The following is an 18,424-nucleotide window of genomic DNA, read 5'->3' on the forward strand; positions in this document are numbered from 1 at the left end:
GAACCCCCACCCTCCATGCACTCTTTCATAATTCCCTCTCATTCTGCCAACATGGCCATTAAAGTCTCCTCCCACAAATACCTGTTCATTCGTCGGCACATTCATCATTACTGCATCGAAATCCGTCCAAAATTGTTCTTTCACCCTGTCATCACAACCGACTTGAGGAGCATACACACTTATAACATTTATTATCAAACTTTCATACATTATTTTAACAACTATTATTCTATCATTCACTCTCTTTACATCTATCACACTTTCTTTCAAGTTCTTATCTAACACAATGCCTACCCCATTCCTTTTCCCATCACTTCCACAATAATAAAACTTGTATCCTTCCCCAATTTCTCTAGCTTTCGTGCCCTTCCATTTAGTCTCTTGCAAACATGCCACATTTATTCGTCTTCTCTTTAATACATCCGCTAACTCTCTGGCTCTTCCAGTCATCGTTCCTACATTCCAACTTGCATACCTCAATCTTACTTCCCGGACTCGCTTCTTACATTGCACCCGCCCAGGTTGGTGCAAAAACCCTTGTCCACTTCCCACAGGGGCCGGGTGCTGCCCCTGCGCGTCGCCTGAGGGGTACGCCCTAGCCCTATCGCTCATCTCTTCAACATTCGACATATTGCTATATGATTTGGCATTGTGTTTTTACGACCGGCCGCCTGCCTGACGTCAACCCTCTTTGGGAATGCAATTGTTGGTGGTCACTCTCCTACCACCTAAGGATTGGTGTATTTTAGGATACATACATTAAAATATTAAACATTAAATTAACAGACATTAACAAAAATATCACACTCCAGTCTTTTAAAATCCGGATCTAGTCTCCTCACTGCAACCTCCAGCTTAGAGAGGTCTAGTATGAGTTCCCTCATGTTCTTATTAGGCCCACAGGGGCCCTGGTGGGATGTCATCTGCTAGGCGATCTCTTCTTTTGACGCTTCATCAGCATAGGATTCATTTTCCTCTGTAGCCGCATGTTATAGTTCAAGATTATCTGTCGGCTGAAACGTGATGCTCTTGTTGACATATATATCCGTTCTTCTCTCTACAGTGCAGGTATTTGGTGGCTTAGACCACATCTTCGGTCCTTATCTTGTAGGCTACCACCCACACTACTGTACCTTAGACCAGCGTTGCACTCATCTTGGTTTTTCTGGTACTCCAGGGTGATCACATCAATGTTGATAAAATCTTCTCAGGTAACAATGATCCAAAGCCAAATATCATTTATTTTATTATTTCACGTTTCGATTTACCAAATTTATAATAATATGAGTCCCTTTATTATGTAAATATAATTAGCTAAACTTTTGAATATTATTGCGAAAATCAAAATAACCATTAAATTAACTATTGAACGCGATTTGGAAATCAGTACCATAGACCAATCGACCAATAAGGCAGCCAAGTACTGTAATAACACCACAATATTATCCTCCTTTTCCTTATAACCAAACTCCTTACACAACTAAGCTCGGAACAAACCCACACATGCTTAACCTATGCCCTTCAAATGTCACAAAACATTATAATACATACAGCAGTGTATGTGTGTGTGCTGTGACACCATGGAGAATAAAATGACGACCGGAGATGCCATAACGGAAAATCTCCTTAGAAAACAGCGTCACCGAAATACGAGTATTCGGGGGACGAGGAGCGTTACTGGCTCCATTTTCATATGCCTTCTTTGGAACTCGCCCATTTTTGTAAAAAAGAAACTTCTACAGAGGTGTTAAATAATCCTAAAGCCTGGTTAGATCACTCGTAACGGAGCGTTATCGTCAAGCTTACCGAACGTTAATTGACTTAGAAAAACGCGCCTAACCTTTTTTTTTACCTGCCTGATGACATCTCCAATCTTTCCTTCCTCCGTGTATGATACGAAGGGAAATTGCCATAAGCCCTAAGGCTCGAGATTTCTTGGCAAAGGACCATTATGAGTGAGCTGGGATACTGTTATAAACTTGTTCAAACGTGTTATCTGTCAATTGTCGATATTGATATTAAGAAGGTTCCGTTTGGCAGTTAGATCGTGCATCAGTGTTGAAGGTATGTTACTGTCAATGTTTTAGTTTATCGCCGTGTTTGCGGTGAGAGAATTGTATGTTAATGTTGTAGTGATGCTGTGAATACATAGGTATACTTGTGTATAATGTACTCGTATAAAATTGTTAATTTACAGTAAAGATGGGGATAAGTTTGTAAAAGATGTTTTAAAATAAGATTGTTCATAAAGCGCGAAATATAAATACTGAAGACAAATAGAGATTTATGAGTCAACTACAGTAGTCCGAAAAAAGCGTAGATGTACAGTCAGCACCAAAAGTCGATGAACAGAATCAATATGACAAAACACCTGTTCACAATAAAGTGCCATAAGTTATAGTCGCAACTAGGAAACAAAATAGACTGTACACCAGAAACTTACAAAAGTCGTTAAACACGAGTATTTCAAAAGTATCTGTGCACTAGTATTCCTAAAGTCGCTGTACACCATCAATCCAAATGTCGCTGAACATCATTGTATCAAAAGTCACTAAACAGCAGTAAATACAAAATTAGGTTAACAAAGTATATTTTTAATGTTGCCGTGTGTTAATGTACTTTTGACTCTTATGTTGTTCAGCTACTTTTGGGACAGTACTTGCTTGACCTTAATAATGTATGTTAACACGTTAGTATCTATTTCAATAATTTTAATAATTATTTTGGAAATACACTCTTTTGCAAAAAAAGCGGGCACCTATGCGAAATCTTAGTTTTAAAGACTTTACGTGTATTTCAAAGGGTTTTAATGATTGTAGTATGTTTCTAGCATCAAAAGGGTTAGCCAAGCATGCGTGAGAGTGTATTCTAAATTTGAATTTTGTACAATTGCTAAGAAATTGGTTAAACCTTGTTTTGGACTAATTGCTGGCAGAAAGTTCGTCGGTGTTTTGAAAAGTTTTTGAAGTGATTTTCAGAAAACTGATAATGCATTCTTAATTAATGTACCCTTTTTTAGATCAAAACATTTTTGAAAAACTATGCGTATTTGATAAAATTTTCACCTGCTCTAAATGGGCTATACTGATGATTGATGGCAATGTTAAGAGTTTCGGTATTTTAGTGTAAAGCGTTCTTCTGTTTAGATATTATACCCACGTATTTTAAAATATCGCTTTTTCATAATTAAACACTGTTTAGAGGAGTATCAGTACATTGGGCTGCGACAAAACCAATTTAAAGTAAGCAGTGCCGATCGCAACTCGTCTCCTATCGTACTTTGTCATTAAAAAATACCAATTTTTGTGATAAATGTTAAAATTAACCACATGAAAAATGATGAGGAGGGTTTAAGCTATCTAAAAAGTCTAATTATTGCCGCGTTGAAGCTCTCTATAACTCCATAGGTATCGGGTTACTAAACGATGATTTCGCTGAAAGGGAGTCAAGAATTCAAAGGTATTGACCAAACGTAAGTTTCTTAAGAAATGAGCAGATAGCCAATTATTGTTATGATTTAAGCAGGAAAGTGCTGTAGATGCTAGGAAATCTCGGTGCAGGCAAGTTTATTTAATAAAATGTCAGTGGGATGAAAACACGGTATTTGAACGCTCAGACTCATAGATCTTCGGAGGTCTACGGAGTTTCCCAAGAGACGAGGTTGTTTGAAAATCAGTGATTACGAGACCTTAAGACCTCGTGCTCACAGTCTATGCGCTATTTTCTGTATTTTGTAGAATTTCAAGATTTTTAAAAATGTTAAAGTCCGAAAGGAGACGAGTTGTGATCGGCACTGCTTACTTTAAATTGGTTTTGTCGCAGCCCAATGTACTGATACTCCTCTAAACAGTGTTTAATTATGAAAAAGCGATATTTTAAAACACGTGGGTATAATATCTAAACAGAAGAACGCTTTACACTAAAATACCGAAACTCTTAACATTGCCATCAATCATCAGTATAGCCCATTTAGAGCAGGTGAAAATTTTATCAAATACGCATAGTTTTTCAAAAATGTTTTGATCTAAAAAAAAGGTACATTAATTAAGACTGCATTATCAGTTTTCTGAAAATCACTTCAAAAACTTTTCAAAACACCGACGAACTTTCTGCCAGCAATTAGTCCAAAACAAGGTTTAACCAATTTCTTAGCAATTGTACAAAATTCAAATTTAGAATACACTGTCACGCATGCTTGGCTAACCCTTTTGATGCTAGAAACATACTACAATCATTAAAACCCTTTGAAATACACGTAAAGTCCTTAAAACTAAGATTTCGCATAGGTGCCCGCTTTTTTTGCAAAAGAGTGTATTTCCAAAATAATTATTAAAATTATTGAAATAGATACTAACGTGTTAACATACATTATTAAGGTCAAGCAAGTACTGTCCCAAAAGTAGCTGAACAACATAAGAGTCAAAAGTACATTAACACACGGCAACATTAAAAATATACTTTGTTAACCCAATTTTGTATTTACTGCTGTTTAGTGACTTTTGATACAATGATGTTCAGCGACATTTGGATTGATGGTGTACAGTGACTTTAGGAATACTAGTGCACAGATACTTTTGAAATACTCGTGTTTAACGACTTTTGTAAGTTTCTGGTGTACAGTCTATTTTGTTTCCTAGTTGCGACTATAACTTATGGCACTTTATTGTGAACAGGTGTTTTGTCATATTGATTCTGTTCATCGACTTTTGGTGCTGACTGTACCTACCTATACCGTCCAATTTACTTGCCGATTTTGAAGATGAACATTTCATAGAAATTAATTACCCCTAATTTTTATCAACAAAACTACATACTTATAAAATTACACTAAAGACATCACATTATTTGTCAATGAAAACACACACACACAACAAACCAAAACACACATGCAACGAACCAAAGAAAAGTACCAGGATAGCATAAACGCAGTAGTAATAAAGCTTTCTATGCACTAACATGGTATTAGAATTTATAGGGCGAACGAATGAGATAGAGTGCAGAGGTATGAAGGTACGGAGGTACGGAGGTACGAAGGTACGGTGGTATGGAGGCATGGTCCTTAGGAGGTAATGCGAGTGGCGTGTAGTGTACCACCGATATGCTGTTGCGGTTTCTATGGACTACCCTATGTGAGTGGTACAAGTTGAGGACTTAGAGCGAATATATAAAATGTTGGTAAGGCTTGCGTGGTAAAATTAGCGTGGGCCAGTGGTATCTATTAATCTCGGGCCAGGAGGTTTTAGGTGGTCAATGCTGTGAAAATTCATGATATAAAGTAATTTCATATATTTTGTTATACAAGTTGTGTTTTAGAATTACGCACAATCTTATGGTTTTTTTTTTTATAAACCCAACTAAGTACTTTTAAAATGAGTAGGTATTGAGTAAGAAAATGATTGCTTTAATATTCGTCGATCAAAAGAAATAAAGTTGACTTTAAATAAACCTTAGGTATTCCTCAACTATCAATCAAATCCAATCAGTCTTGCGAAAAAAACTTTTCACCCGCTTATGAATTGTACCACACGTTGTCTGATATTGGAAAATTGACTAAATTATTAGCTGCCTTTGTAACGGCTCGCAGCGTGGGAAAACAGGCTTAGTTTTCACAGGAAATTATACTTACACAATACCGAAAGCTGTTGCGGTCACTTATTATGAAAATTCACGTGAAAATTTTTGGTAGAAAGCTTGTTAAATTACCAGGAAATATGTAGGAAGGTTGGCTTGTAACAACCATGTAATACTATATAAATTTATGATAATTTTACTTACAATATACTGCATTAGAAGTTTACGGCAGTTTTTCTTCTGAAACAAATGAACATAGTACACATTTTCTTTACCTTTTCCTCCAATATAATGAAACAAAGATTCCTACCGAACTTTATAGGTAGACATTTGAAACCAATAACTCCTAGGTAACAGCATTCCGATTCGTGCGTTCATATAAATTGGGCCCCTTTGTTCTTAGCTCACGGAATTTTCGTTAAAATACAGAAAGTGGTCGTGAGGTGAAGATGGCCTTATACATAAAATGGGTTAGGAGTTAGGTCTCCGGTTACGGAGGTAATGTATTACGTTCCCACGCTACACATGAGCTGTAGGTGTGCTTCAATTGCGACTGACAGACTGAAAAAAGAATAAAGTCTTAGATTTTCTTTTCCCTATAAAAAGAAAGGTGTTTACGTGGATGGGGTTCAGCAATGGACTTCATGACATGCTTAGTATACCTACCACAGTATAATAGAGAAACAATTAGCAACCAAACAAATTATGCTAACTTGCGAGAAGGTTCATTACGGCGACATAATACAAAAATAAAATACGTAAAGTTCATCTGTCTACACAATAATGACCAATGCCTCAAAATATACTCACACACTAACGTCGATACTAAAAAAAACTGCAAATAAAAAAAGCCGTGCAAAATCACTCGGTCCCAAGCGGAACACAGCAAGCAAGCAACGCGGGCGCATCGCGTGCTGCACTATATTAGCTAATAAGAGATCCACTCACTCACTTCATCGATTTCACTCCTTTATTCCATTCAACCACAAAGGATTTCTCTCGGTTTTACCGCGAAATATTCAAAAAACTTTTACTTCAATTTATTTTTTTAAATTGATGGAATGCCAGACTTAATGGTAAAGTACAGGTAGAATAAAGCAAGGAGGTTTTGATCCCAATTTGTATGTCGAAACGTGACTTTAAAATCTAAACAAAAATGCTCATGGACTCCTTAATTTTTTTGTTGTCATTTAATTGTGAAAATTTTCGAAATTACGTCGGTACGTTTGGCAGATCTCGGACGCGATTGGCCAATTACTGTTACATTTTAATTAAACCGTTTTTAATAGATATAATTTTGTATTTATTTTTTTCATTTCTCCTGTAACTTTCTTTTCTCATTAAAAATATGGAGAGAATCCTTATTGCATTTTTTAATTTAATATTTTTTTTACACTTTTCACTTACATATAAATTATTCAGAAATTTTACATAGGTAGACAAAAGTATTTTAAAGCTAACTGTACAACAGACCGTTATTAATTCCAATAAACAGATACATTATTATCTTTCCTCAAATATAAATCATATCAACTTATAAGAAAATACATAAAACTTAATAAACGACTGTTTCAAGTGCTAACCGGACTATTACCACGATATAAGGAAGTAACATAGTTCCGTAATACATCTCAGACAGCGTTAAAACGTTATACGCTTGTTCATAATTAAATTGTAATGACATCATCGATTTATAGATTTACTATCGAATCATCGAATTAAAATTCCGATGTCGGTATAATGGTTTATAGTATTTTTTTGTGTTAAATTGTTTAATGAAGACAGAGGACGACACTTAAACCATATGAAAGGGTATTTAAATATACCTACTTGACGTCAGCCAATATTTTTGTTAGATACTTCTTTAAAAATTAAATCCCGGATAAAATATAACGATGTACTGTAAAAGTTGTCACATATTCATTTTTCGGGATCATCTTCGTATATCCAAATCGCTTTCAAGCTAACTTATACCAAAAATAATGTCTTGTACCTCTACTATCCACGAAAACTATACCATCCGTACCTCTCAAAAGCTACCAGCAGAAGCTAAACTGCTCATAAATCTGCCTTACCAGACAATTTTAATCAGAACCTTCAAGTTAAGTGACATATCATGTTACCCAAGGGCAAAGAGCGAGGTTTAGCGGCAGTAATCAGCTGTGGAAGGACTGTGGAGGATTCGGATGGACAGCTTCGAGGTTAGAGGTGAAGCTAAAGGCTCGCAGACGAAGTGTGGCGAATTCCTCTTTGTGGTGATAGCTGGAAATGGCTCCTGTCAGAGTTTCTTAGTGTTTATGAATATCTGCATCTATGGAAAAATGACTTCTAACTCTTTATAACTTTGGAATTTTGAAGTTAGCTATTTGACTTCTCGCGTATTTGTTCGGATCGGGCCGGATTCTGGAGAAGCTTTGGTGTTATACGGACGCACAGGGCGTCATAGGCTAAATTCACTTTTGTTCAGTTATTTTGGGCGAAGTGTATCAAAATTAAAATTACATTGGAGGTATTTTTGTTACATAATTTTAAATTAAATCGTAACAGGCTATACAAATTCAATTAGTATCGAACTTGTTGATTTCTTAAAACAAATCTAATGGCCATACAAGACTATCTTCATTTAAATGATCGCCAATTTTGCCAAAATGAAACGAAAGAGTTCAATTACTATTAATTGATAAAAGTAAACTAGAATTTTACGCAAAAATTATATAATTTTAATAGTTCTACAAATAGATCGATTATTATTCGATCGATTATAATAGATCGATTGTGTTTTGATTGGTGTATTTCGTGGTAATAAACTGAAAGAAAGCGTGCACTAATTGGTGTTACACAATTTAGTTATTTGATTTCGAAGAAACTAATATTTGCTTAATCACTTCAATTAATAGTAATATCAATTATGAATGATGAAACAAAAAATTAAAACAGTTTGCAGTTTTGTAAAATAATGTGGAGATTTACCTATCACAGCTGGCTTCTCTGAAGTAGATCGTCTGTACAATTATATAAAACTAGCTTCTGCCAGCGGTTTCACCCGCATCCCGTGGAAACCTTTAGAAGAAATAACTTGATGACTATGATAAATAGGAATGGAAAATAATAAAAAAAACATTTGTTTGCAGAGATAATTTTTCATGTAAGTAAGTGAAAATCAATCACACACGTCAGTAGTAAAAAATAATATTGTTCGAATCTCAAAAAGTGCATTTTTTCAAAGAGTTCCAACACTTCCCCTCAAACAACGATTATTAATTATCCAGACATCACATTCATCACACCTTACCACACATACCCAAACCCAACTCACGCACACATCTATTAAACGCTACACGACCCAGGGGCTTAGTCAGTGCATCGGCAGGGTTACTTGTCGAACACACATAATCCAAACATACAACTTTCGTTACAATGCAATCTCTGACATAGTGCGCCCTTATGTCAATATGCTTTGTTCGTTTGTGTGCCACAGGATTGTAGGCAAGCTTTATGGCACTCTGGTTGTCCACAAAAATGCAAATGGTCACTAACGGTTCACCTCGTATGAAAGCATTTAGCTGACGCAAGTGTACTGCCTCCTTCGTTGCCTCCGAGAGAGCGATGTACTCCGCTTCCGTAGACGACAATGCTACGCAGGTTTGTTTGCGGCATTCCCAATTAATTAAGCATTGGCCGCACCTAAAAATAAAACCAGAAAATGACTTGCGATCTTTTATATTTCCTCCCCAGTCAGCATCAACGAATCCCGTTACGTCATGCACTGGCGACTTGGGAAATACTAAGGACAAATCCTTTGTACCCTTAAGGTACCTTAATATGTGTTTCACTGCTTTCCAATGACGCTCCTCACAACAGGAATTGTATTGCGCCAAAAAGTTAACAGCAGCTGATATATCCGGGCGTGTGTTACAGGCCAAATAATTAAGCGACCGTATCAGCGCTTGAAATCTACGAAAGTCTTGGCAGGACAAGAGCTTACCTCCTTCCCCTTCCGCCAAGGCTTTATGGAAATCTATTGCCATGGGAGTTTTCACCGCTTTGCAGTCAGCCATACCATATTCATCCAAGATCTTTGAAATTAATCTCTCTTGATTCAAATATATACCGGTAGGCGTTCTAGATAAAAGCATTCCCAATTTGTTCGTTCACCGTGCTTCCCCTAAATCTTTTATGCTGAAATGTTTCCGAAGATTGTCTAATAAAACTTCCTTCTGCCGTTTTCCGATGTGAGTTTCATACCAGAATGTTCCAGTGCCATACGCATGGGCCGATACTCTTCAGGTAGTCCTCTCAGTAACACGACAGCTACAAGATCATCGTCAAATCCGGTGGCAACATCATTCAGCTTCTGCGCAAGAGACATAACTGTAGCAACATACTGATGCATCGACGAATGATTGTCTAGCTTCTCATCTAGCAATGCGTTCATGAGGGTAATCCTGCGATTAATGCCTTTGTCCTCAAACGCTTTCGCCAAGCTATCCCAAGCATCCTTGGCATGCTTCGAATCCTGCACGTATGCATATAATGTAGGCTCAACATGCAAACAAATCAAAGCCAGTGCCTCTTGATCCTTCTCGATGTCCGTAGAGTTATTGGAATCAGGGTACTTACTGGTCAATTTGAATAACTTTTCTTTTATCAAAATCATTTTGATTGCGAACTTACGTAGAATAGTCATCTAGACCACAGAGGTTCTTGATGGCGAATTTAGTGGAAAGGGCCATAACCTTTAGAAGAAATAACTTGATGACTATGATAAATAGGAATGGAAAATAAAAAAAAAACGTTTGTTTGCAGAGATAATTTTTCATGTAAGTAAGTGAAAATCAATGACACACGTCAGTAGTAAAAAATAATATTGTTCGAATCTCAAAAAGTGCATTTTCTCAAAGAGTTCCAACAAAACCTCTGCACTAACCCGTATAAAAAGTAGCCTATAGCCTTCCTCGATAAATAGGCTATCTAACACTGAAAGAATTTATCAAATCGGACCAGTAGTTCCTGAGATTAGCGCGTTCAAACAAACAAACAAATAAACTCTTCAGCTTTATAATATTAGTATAGACAAGCCGTTTTCTGCGGTTTGCTGCGCCTTGTGGCAACCGCGATAAAATATACCCTAAATTTACAAGAGATACTGTAGCTTAACAACAAATAAATAATTTTTCAAATTGGTAAAGTTTCGGACCCTAATCATGTCAAACAAACCAACAATAAAATCTTTCCTCTTTATAATAATATATTAGTGTAGACAATGTATCTAGTTAGGAATGTAGTTCTCCCCAAACTTTTTGTCCTCAGTGAGCTTTGCGCTAGTCGCTGTGCAGAAACCATTTTTAGGTCAAGTGGCTAACTTCAGAACTTGCAAAATTATTTGCGGCAAACTGTATGAGCTGCCTCAATAAATATGAAACAAAAGACGAGTAATGGTTGTCAGTGGTCCAGTGATCTGTACAAATGGATGATATTAACATTATTGATAACTGGCCGTTCGGTAGACTTATGTTAGTTGTCCGTCAGAACTCTCATAAATCTAGTAACCTTGGTTTACCGATGATCTTGTAAGGTAACTAATACGAATAAAGCTTCATAGATTTTATAAGTGATGATGGTGACTAACTAATCTACTTCTTCTTATCGAGTGAGCGGCAGGATTTAGTTACCTTATAAGTCCTAGTGTAAGAGTTTTCTTAAAACTGCCTGATAGGCTCCGACGTAATATTGTTACAATAACTAGTACCATTTTATTAATGTCCCCTCCCCCATACGGGGTTTGGTATTACACCGCCAACTTTCGGTTTCTAGGTAGCTTTGTGATTTTTTCTAAAAGCGATTTCGGCCCAACCTACCAAGGAGTCACACTTGGGACCATAGGTTCATAGACGGGCACTGGAAAGCTCATTTATTATTGCGATAACATTCATTTTTGAAGTCGTTTAAAACCGAAATCAACATGTTCTAAAACTCTGCTCATATTTGTATGTACAGTTACCAGCCAGGTGGTATTTTAAAACAACTATAACTCTGACCTTTATTATTTCCACTACTATTACTTCGATTACGATTCAAGGTGAATTCGTAACTTTAGGAAATATTCAGTTTTTATGTCTAATACAATAAAAATCGTTAAATTATATATCGATATAAATAATCGATTCAAATGACGATTCTGCTAGGATATGAATGTGGAACTAATTTTATTCGAATAAATATTGTTAAGTGGTTAATTGTTTGAGTTTTATTGCGTTTATATTATTTGGTTTTAAGTTTTGACGAAAGACTTAGTAAGCAGACACAAGTAAATATGTACTTACGACGTTAGAATACTATTTACCAACATTGTTGCAAGAAACTGTAACTAAGAACAGAGAAAATATTCCTGCTAACTACAGATCAATGCAAGTGCACCCAAGATAGACGGAGAAATTATAATAACCTAGAGATTTCAAATAAAACTTAATTATCTACATAACAGTAAAAGTTATACTTAGGAATCGGTTCAACAAAGCTATGATCCTTGCCTATATAGGTTAACAGTCTCAACACAGATAACAAACAAGCTTACAAGAATATAAAAGGGATATTTTATAATACATAAAATTCAGTTAGTTACGATTACGATAGTAACGAGGCTAGGCAAATATTTAGCCACTTGCTTTATATGCCAATATTGTTAAAGTTGGCATTCGCTCTCAAAGCGAAGTACTGTAATAAGTTCAGAGAGGTTAAACGTCAGGATCGTATATTATCCATCAGTATTATATTACAGTAAAGTAGGCTTTTTGTAGGTTAATCTTATAAACATTTTTCATTATTAGTCATGTTTGATACATAGGAGAAGAAACCAGAGTGAACCAAAAAAGGCGTCTTTTTGAACACTTTTGCAATAACCTTTTTTTCTAGACGATTACATCTATATAAATTTTATTCTTAATTTCCTGGGGTCTTACTTGAAACGGTCCCATAATTTTTTACCCGTACATAAAATGCCGCTTGAAAGAGATATCTTTAAAATCGAATGCATGTTAACTACCAGTTTCAGGAATTTGCAAATGGCAAAATCACAAGACCCTTAAAAACATTTGCAGAGATAAAAAGGCCAATTCGTCCCATATACGCAGAAATGTAGATCTTGCTAAACCAATAGTTATTTTGTTTAAAAAAAACGATTTCTCTTACACCTCAATAACTAACACCAAATGCTATCTCTCCCACCAGGTTCGACCAGGGCAAATCAACGAAAGGCGCGAGCAAGCTAAGACGCGACCTCATCAACGCAGAGATTGCCAACCTTCGGGACCTGCTGCCCCTCCCCCCCTCCACCCGGCAGAGGCTCTCGCAGCTGCAGCTCATGGCTCTCGTCTGCGTCTATGTGAGGAAGTCCAACTACTTCCAACAAGGTAAGTTGTTCATCTGAAACTTCTGCAATAGGAGTTAACCTCTTCATATATTTTTAGTACCTTCATGTGCCACAATACTTTATAGGTAGCATTTTTTGAATTGTTGTAGTATTACTGGACTTCATATTATTGGAGTCATTTTAACTTCACATGAAATAAAAACTTAAGTGATTTTAGACGTACGGTTGATCTAAGTGACATCGAATTTATTATCAAATTGGTTTTGGTTCTGACACGAAGCACTCTGAAATCAAATGGTAATTAAAATTGAAGAAGGCGCTGGGCTTTATTTCTATCGAGTTGCAATCAAAAAATTATAACTCCAGTTAAAAAACAACACCTACTAAATATTATATTTGTGTTTTATGGTATCATTAAATTTAATAAAGCGCAATAGTACAGTACCTAAACAGGGCTTCGAGTAGTAACCTGACATGCATCTTGTATCTCTAACGAAGTGTATTTAAATTAATACGTAATACGAGCGAGCCACTCCCCGTAACGTGCTCAAGCGCATCCTTACTAACCACACTTAGAACTTATGGGAGTACATGTGTGACTTTTGTGAAGGAAAATATTCTAGTAACTAAGTTACTGCGTTTAAGTTAGTTGAAGCCATTTTAATGTGTTGATATATTAAGTAGCTAATAAAAGGGGTGTGAACTATATTCAGGCACTTCATAACGTTAACAAAATCTAAATGCAACTAAAAGAATTTCATGAAATGAATCAAGCAGTAAGAATCTTGTTGATAAAAGCTTTAGTACAAATAAAAGCCTCCAAATCATCAAAACTTAAGAGGCCATCATCGTATATCAAATCAAACCGTACTCACCTTTTCATAAGCACCGATTATAAAATATCTATAAATACACAAAAATAATTCCCCAATACGAAGGTTACCAAAGTGTTAAGTTACGAAACTTACCTTGAAAATCTTTATACTCACTTATACCATGGTAGGTAACTATCGCCACGCTAACCAACTAGAATCTCTCCTTCAAGCCTCATTTAACGCGTTTACACAAGGCCGAATTTCACACACGATACCAACACGCAAATATTAAAATACGTAAACAAAAAATTTGCAAAAAAAAGTAAAAAATCTGCAATTACGTAAGTCGAGTTCTCACGATATAACAGTTAGGCGGCTACTGTCGGCATAAAAAACAATAGCGTTTCGGTTTTGATAGGAAAATTAGAGTAAATTAGCGGGCCGGGGACTGGCTACCGACTGATGGTTATTGGCTCTAATGGTGCCTGCAGGGAATCGAACCCGGAGCGGCCTGTCACGCCCGTACCGCACGCTAAGCTACGGGGTTCACATGGTTACTTCGCTATGGAATTTCTGGATCTCTTTATGAATTTATTTGTTTGACGATCAGGAATATTTAACTTTATGATTAAAAACTTCTACAATACATAATAGGTACACTGTTTTGTCAGGAAATATTATAGCGGTTGACCGTAGCTGGCTTAAAAATATTGCAAAAATCTTTAACCAATCGAGTGACCAGACTCTTCCAAATTCATAAATACGGTAATAGGTATGTATTAGATTAGATAGATATTACATCAATTTCAGCAACACAATCGCGACTGCTGAATATTTCATAAAACATTTAGAGTAATCAACTAGGGAATTCCAGTTGCGTAGATCCCAATGACCTCCAATAAATAAGCTTTAACCTTTCTTACAATGAATTCCTATCATACATACGTGCTTCACTGTCATGTAAGCCAACGTTGCTCACATTTTGCTGAGATTCCCGCGGGACTACTGACTTTAAAGTCCGGGTATCGAGATGGTTTTTGAGTACAACCCTATTCTGATAGCCAGTTAAATTGTTTCGATAGTATTCGAAAGTAGCAAACTAGTTGTGGGAAGGAAAAATGTTGCGTTGGATACCTGCAGGTAGTCGAAACATTTCAAGGGAAAAATAACTGAAATAGATTTTCCAAAATTGAAAATACGCTACTTTTAGGAGAGAAGCTCTTGCCTGTAATTCAAACAATATGTTTAGTTTATTGATTTTCATTGCTATACCGATATTTACCGTAAATGACATCCTATTATTTTCAATGCTTTCACTTGCAAAAGGCAAAAGTTATTAACATACCACGATGATGCGGTTAACGTTTAGGTAGTTTAATGGTCAATAGTATAGATCGCAACTTGATTATATTCTGTCTATTCGACCAATTGAGACATAAATCTATTGATATACGACCTTTTGTTAGTCATAAAATAAAATATCACCCCAGAGACAGTTATAGTAGTGTCAGTATTTTATTAAAGCAATTATTTATTCACTAACAGTTACGAGCATGAAATAATCAGAGATAAGTCAATAAAATCAATAATTTTTACAATAATCGCTAATAATAAAATTTAGAAAAAATATGTACGTAGATATGTATACTAATTATATTTGTTAGCTGTAAACCATTTCCGAGTTAAAGTGTTGTAACTTTTTATATCGATAAAGAAATCGATTTAGATAAAAGCGAATAAGTTAATTTGTCAAAGCTAAACATTTAAACACCGAAAGATTTATGATAACGGTATCGAGAACGTAAGTGAGATCGATTTTAATTAATCAATTTCTGGGGCATTTTGATTTGATTTATTACTTATTGCTGTATTTAGTTTTAATGATATTTGAACAGGTGCATTAAAAACAGTAATAAAAAAGTAACATACCTATTAATTCACTTTACTAGATTATTATTAAAATGAATACCTACTAACTGCATCTTTTTTTGGAATGTGAATCGGTGTATCGATATTTCGATGTCATAATTCGTCCAGAATCACGCGATATCGATAAAGAATAGGGGTCCGACTCGATAAACGTTCGATTGTCCACGGGTCGTGGGAAACGCATTTTGCATATGATTTCGCTGAACTCGCTTCTCAATGATGCTTTACTCTTTCTAGCTTAGTTTATTCTTTGTTGTTTTATTGATGACCAATAGATGACCAGTTTTAAAACAAAATGCTCTATAAAAAAATTGCAGATTTATCGATAAGTCGCTACAACACTATACTTAGTCGATAAATTCGATTGTTTTAAAAACATTATTGTAATAAAAGATTTCCGTAAAAACCCCATGATTCATACGTAGATTTTTTCGAAGCATTTAAATATTGAACAGGTTTTGTAACAAATATATTATTTAGTCATCATCACTTAAATACCATTTGACGGTGAAGTAAAAACGCGGCTTCCCTTTGTAGTTTGTACATGACACATAACGCTACATTTATAGTAATATTATTATAAAGCTGAAGTGTTTGTTTGTTTGCTTGAAGGCGCTAATGTCAGATACCACTAGACCGATTTATATATTTTTAGACTAAGTGTCAATAGAGAGTATATCCGACTAGGCTATAGGCTTTTATCCGACTACTATTATTACAAAACAAAGTTCTTGGCCGGCCACCTCTGGGTGTCTCATAAAGAAACTACTGGACGGATTTTCATGCGATTTGCACCATAATATATTCTGGATAAGCTAATAATGTCGCAATGAAATGTAGCTAAACTTTTCTAATACTCTATTGTTTATTCATTAATTTTCTAATTCATAATGAAAAATTAAATTCCAGAATCATCTTAAGAAATCACTGCATATTTCAAAAACCACAAAAAAATATCCCACAGCCTACACACAGTCACACCAACATGAGTCAACCCTCAAGCCTCAAGTACGTAACACATCAGACAATTACACAATTACAATTCCCAGTCTTATCGGCCTAAATGCTGAAATTACTGGCGTGCGCCCGCGCATTATCGACCACGCACTCCCGTGGTATTTTCTCAAACAATTTTTGCATACCACCCTGGGAACTATCGATATATGAGATCGTTTCTTGGGCTTAATTACCGCACTGGTTGGATACTGCAATCGGTTATTTGCGTTTTGTTATGCCGAGGCGATATGATGCGCGGGAGTCTTGTTCTGTTTTTGAATTGTGAGTGCGTTTTTGTTTTGTTCTAGTGTTTATGTTGCTAAGATTTAGATTCTTAAAGAGAAATAGACGTACTGGTTTTCAATTTTTGGAACATGAAACACGATATCAACTAACACATACTTTAACTTCGATTTATGTAAGAAATAAAGCTTTATGGTGCATCATAGTGACGTCATGGACTCAACCTATTCATTAATAACTGAATTAAAATACAAAATACTAAAATATAGCTTCCATTATCAAAGATCCAAGACACATTTGAATTAAAATCTAAGAATAATAAAAACAAAAGAATCACTTCAAATATTAATAAACAGAAAAAAAATCTTGCAGTCAAAGTGATTCATCACAATAGTTCAGTGAACATAATTGAACCCGCGACCTCACGATCCACGGTAACTATTATTGACTGCCGATCGTAACACCCTTGGGCCATTGTCGCTACATTTTGACCTCTCGTTCTTACATCAAAATAATAATTATGTGTTAATACAACGTTATTGCTTTTAATTATTACTTGTCTAAGTTTTTGATAGACGATATTTTGACTTAATATTTTGGTTAATATTTTAGATACGGGTTGCATTTTATTTTTAAGATGTAGCTGTAAATATTGCGGATTATAGGATTCACTGGCAATCTTATGCGATTTAGTGAAATATCAGTGTAAAATACCGTTCAAATTGGCGCAAACATTTCATCATGAGCTTGGGTATGCTCCTAAAACATCTTTAGGAATACTGTTCTGTTTTCATCAAATCAATTTATTCAATTAACTTAACTTCGATAAATTGTTCCTCAATAAATAAAACCCACACTTTTCTTTCTCTGTGGTTCCTTCAAAAGCCATATCTAGTCATTGTTGTATCTATGAATAAAGCAATGTATTAAATTACCATTTTACAATAAACAGTAAGTTATTATTACTAAGAAAATGTCATAAAAGTATTTGTGAGTTATGATCCGGCTAGCTTGTATTTTATTCTCTTAATATTGATGTGATTATAATAAAAGCAGTTTATTATGAACTCAACATGAACAAATGTTTAGTTTACACCTTCGAGCATTTAATGTGGGTCAGTTACCAACACCTAAATGTCTATTTTAGAGTTTATCTAATTTTCTTCAAGCGCTCGTGTTAATTACTTTTTGGAGGTACTTTAGTATCTATTTATTATATTTTTATTTAGTAGATAGGCTAAGATTGTAATGCCTTATGTTGGTCAAGTCGTTTGTTCCGCTATCAGTATTTTCTGTACTGCCTGCCTCGTTGGTCTAGCTGTCGCTAGTGCGGCTGCTAAGCACGAGATCTCGGGTTCGATTCCCGAGTCGGGCCGAAATCGCTTTGTGGGTTTTGGAAGACTTTCACAAAGCAGCCCGGAGCCTGGAAGCTGGTGATTGATACATCCGTGCATCGGAGAGCACGTAAATGTCGGTCCTGCGCCTGATCTCTCTCCGGTCG

The 18,424-nt window shown here is 35.6% G+C and overlaps 1 protein-coding gene across 1 annotated transcript in view; it reads left to right on the top strand.

Moving 5' to 3' along the window:
- Window positions 1–18,424, top strand: part of LOC124640534 (neuronal PAS domain-containing protein 4B) — a 127,782-nt gene that overhangs the window by 32,126 nt on the left and 77,232 nt on the right. The window contains exon 3 of the mRNA XM_047178314.1: window positions 12,799–12,980. Within this exon, the coding sequence (XP_047034270.1) occupies window positions 12,799–12,980 (182 nt within the window). The remainder of the gene's footprint in view (window positions 1–12,798; window positions 12,981–18,424) is intronic.

The sequence above is a fragment of the Helicoverpa zea genome, chromosome 21, assembly GCF_022581195.2.
Source record: "Helicoverpa zea isolate HzStark_Cry1AcR chromosome 21, ilHelZeax1.1, whole genome shotgun sequence".
Lineage (NCBI taxonomy): Eukaryota > Metazoa > Arthropoda > Insecta > Lepidoptera > Noctuidae > Helicoverpa > Helicoverpa zea.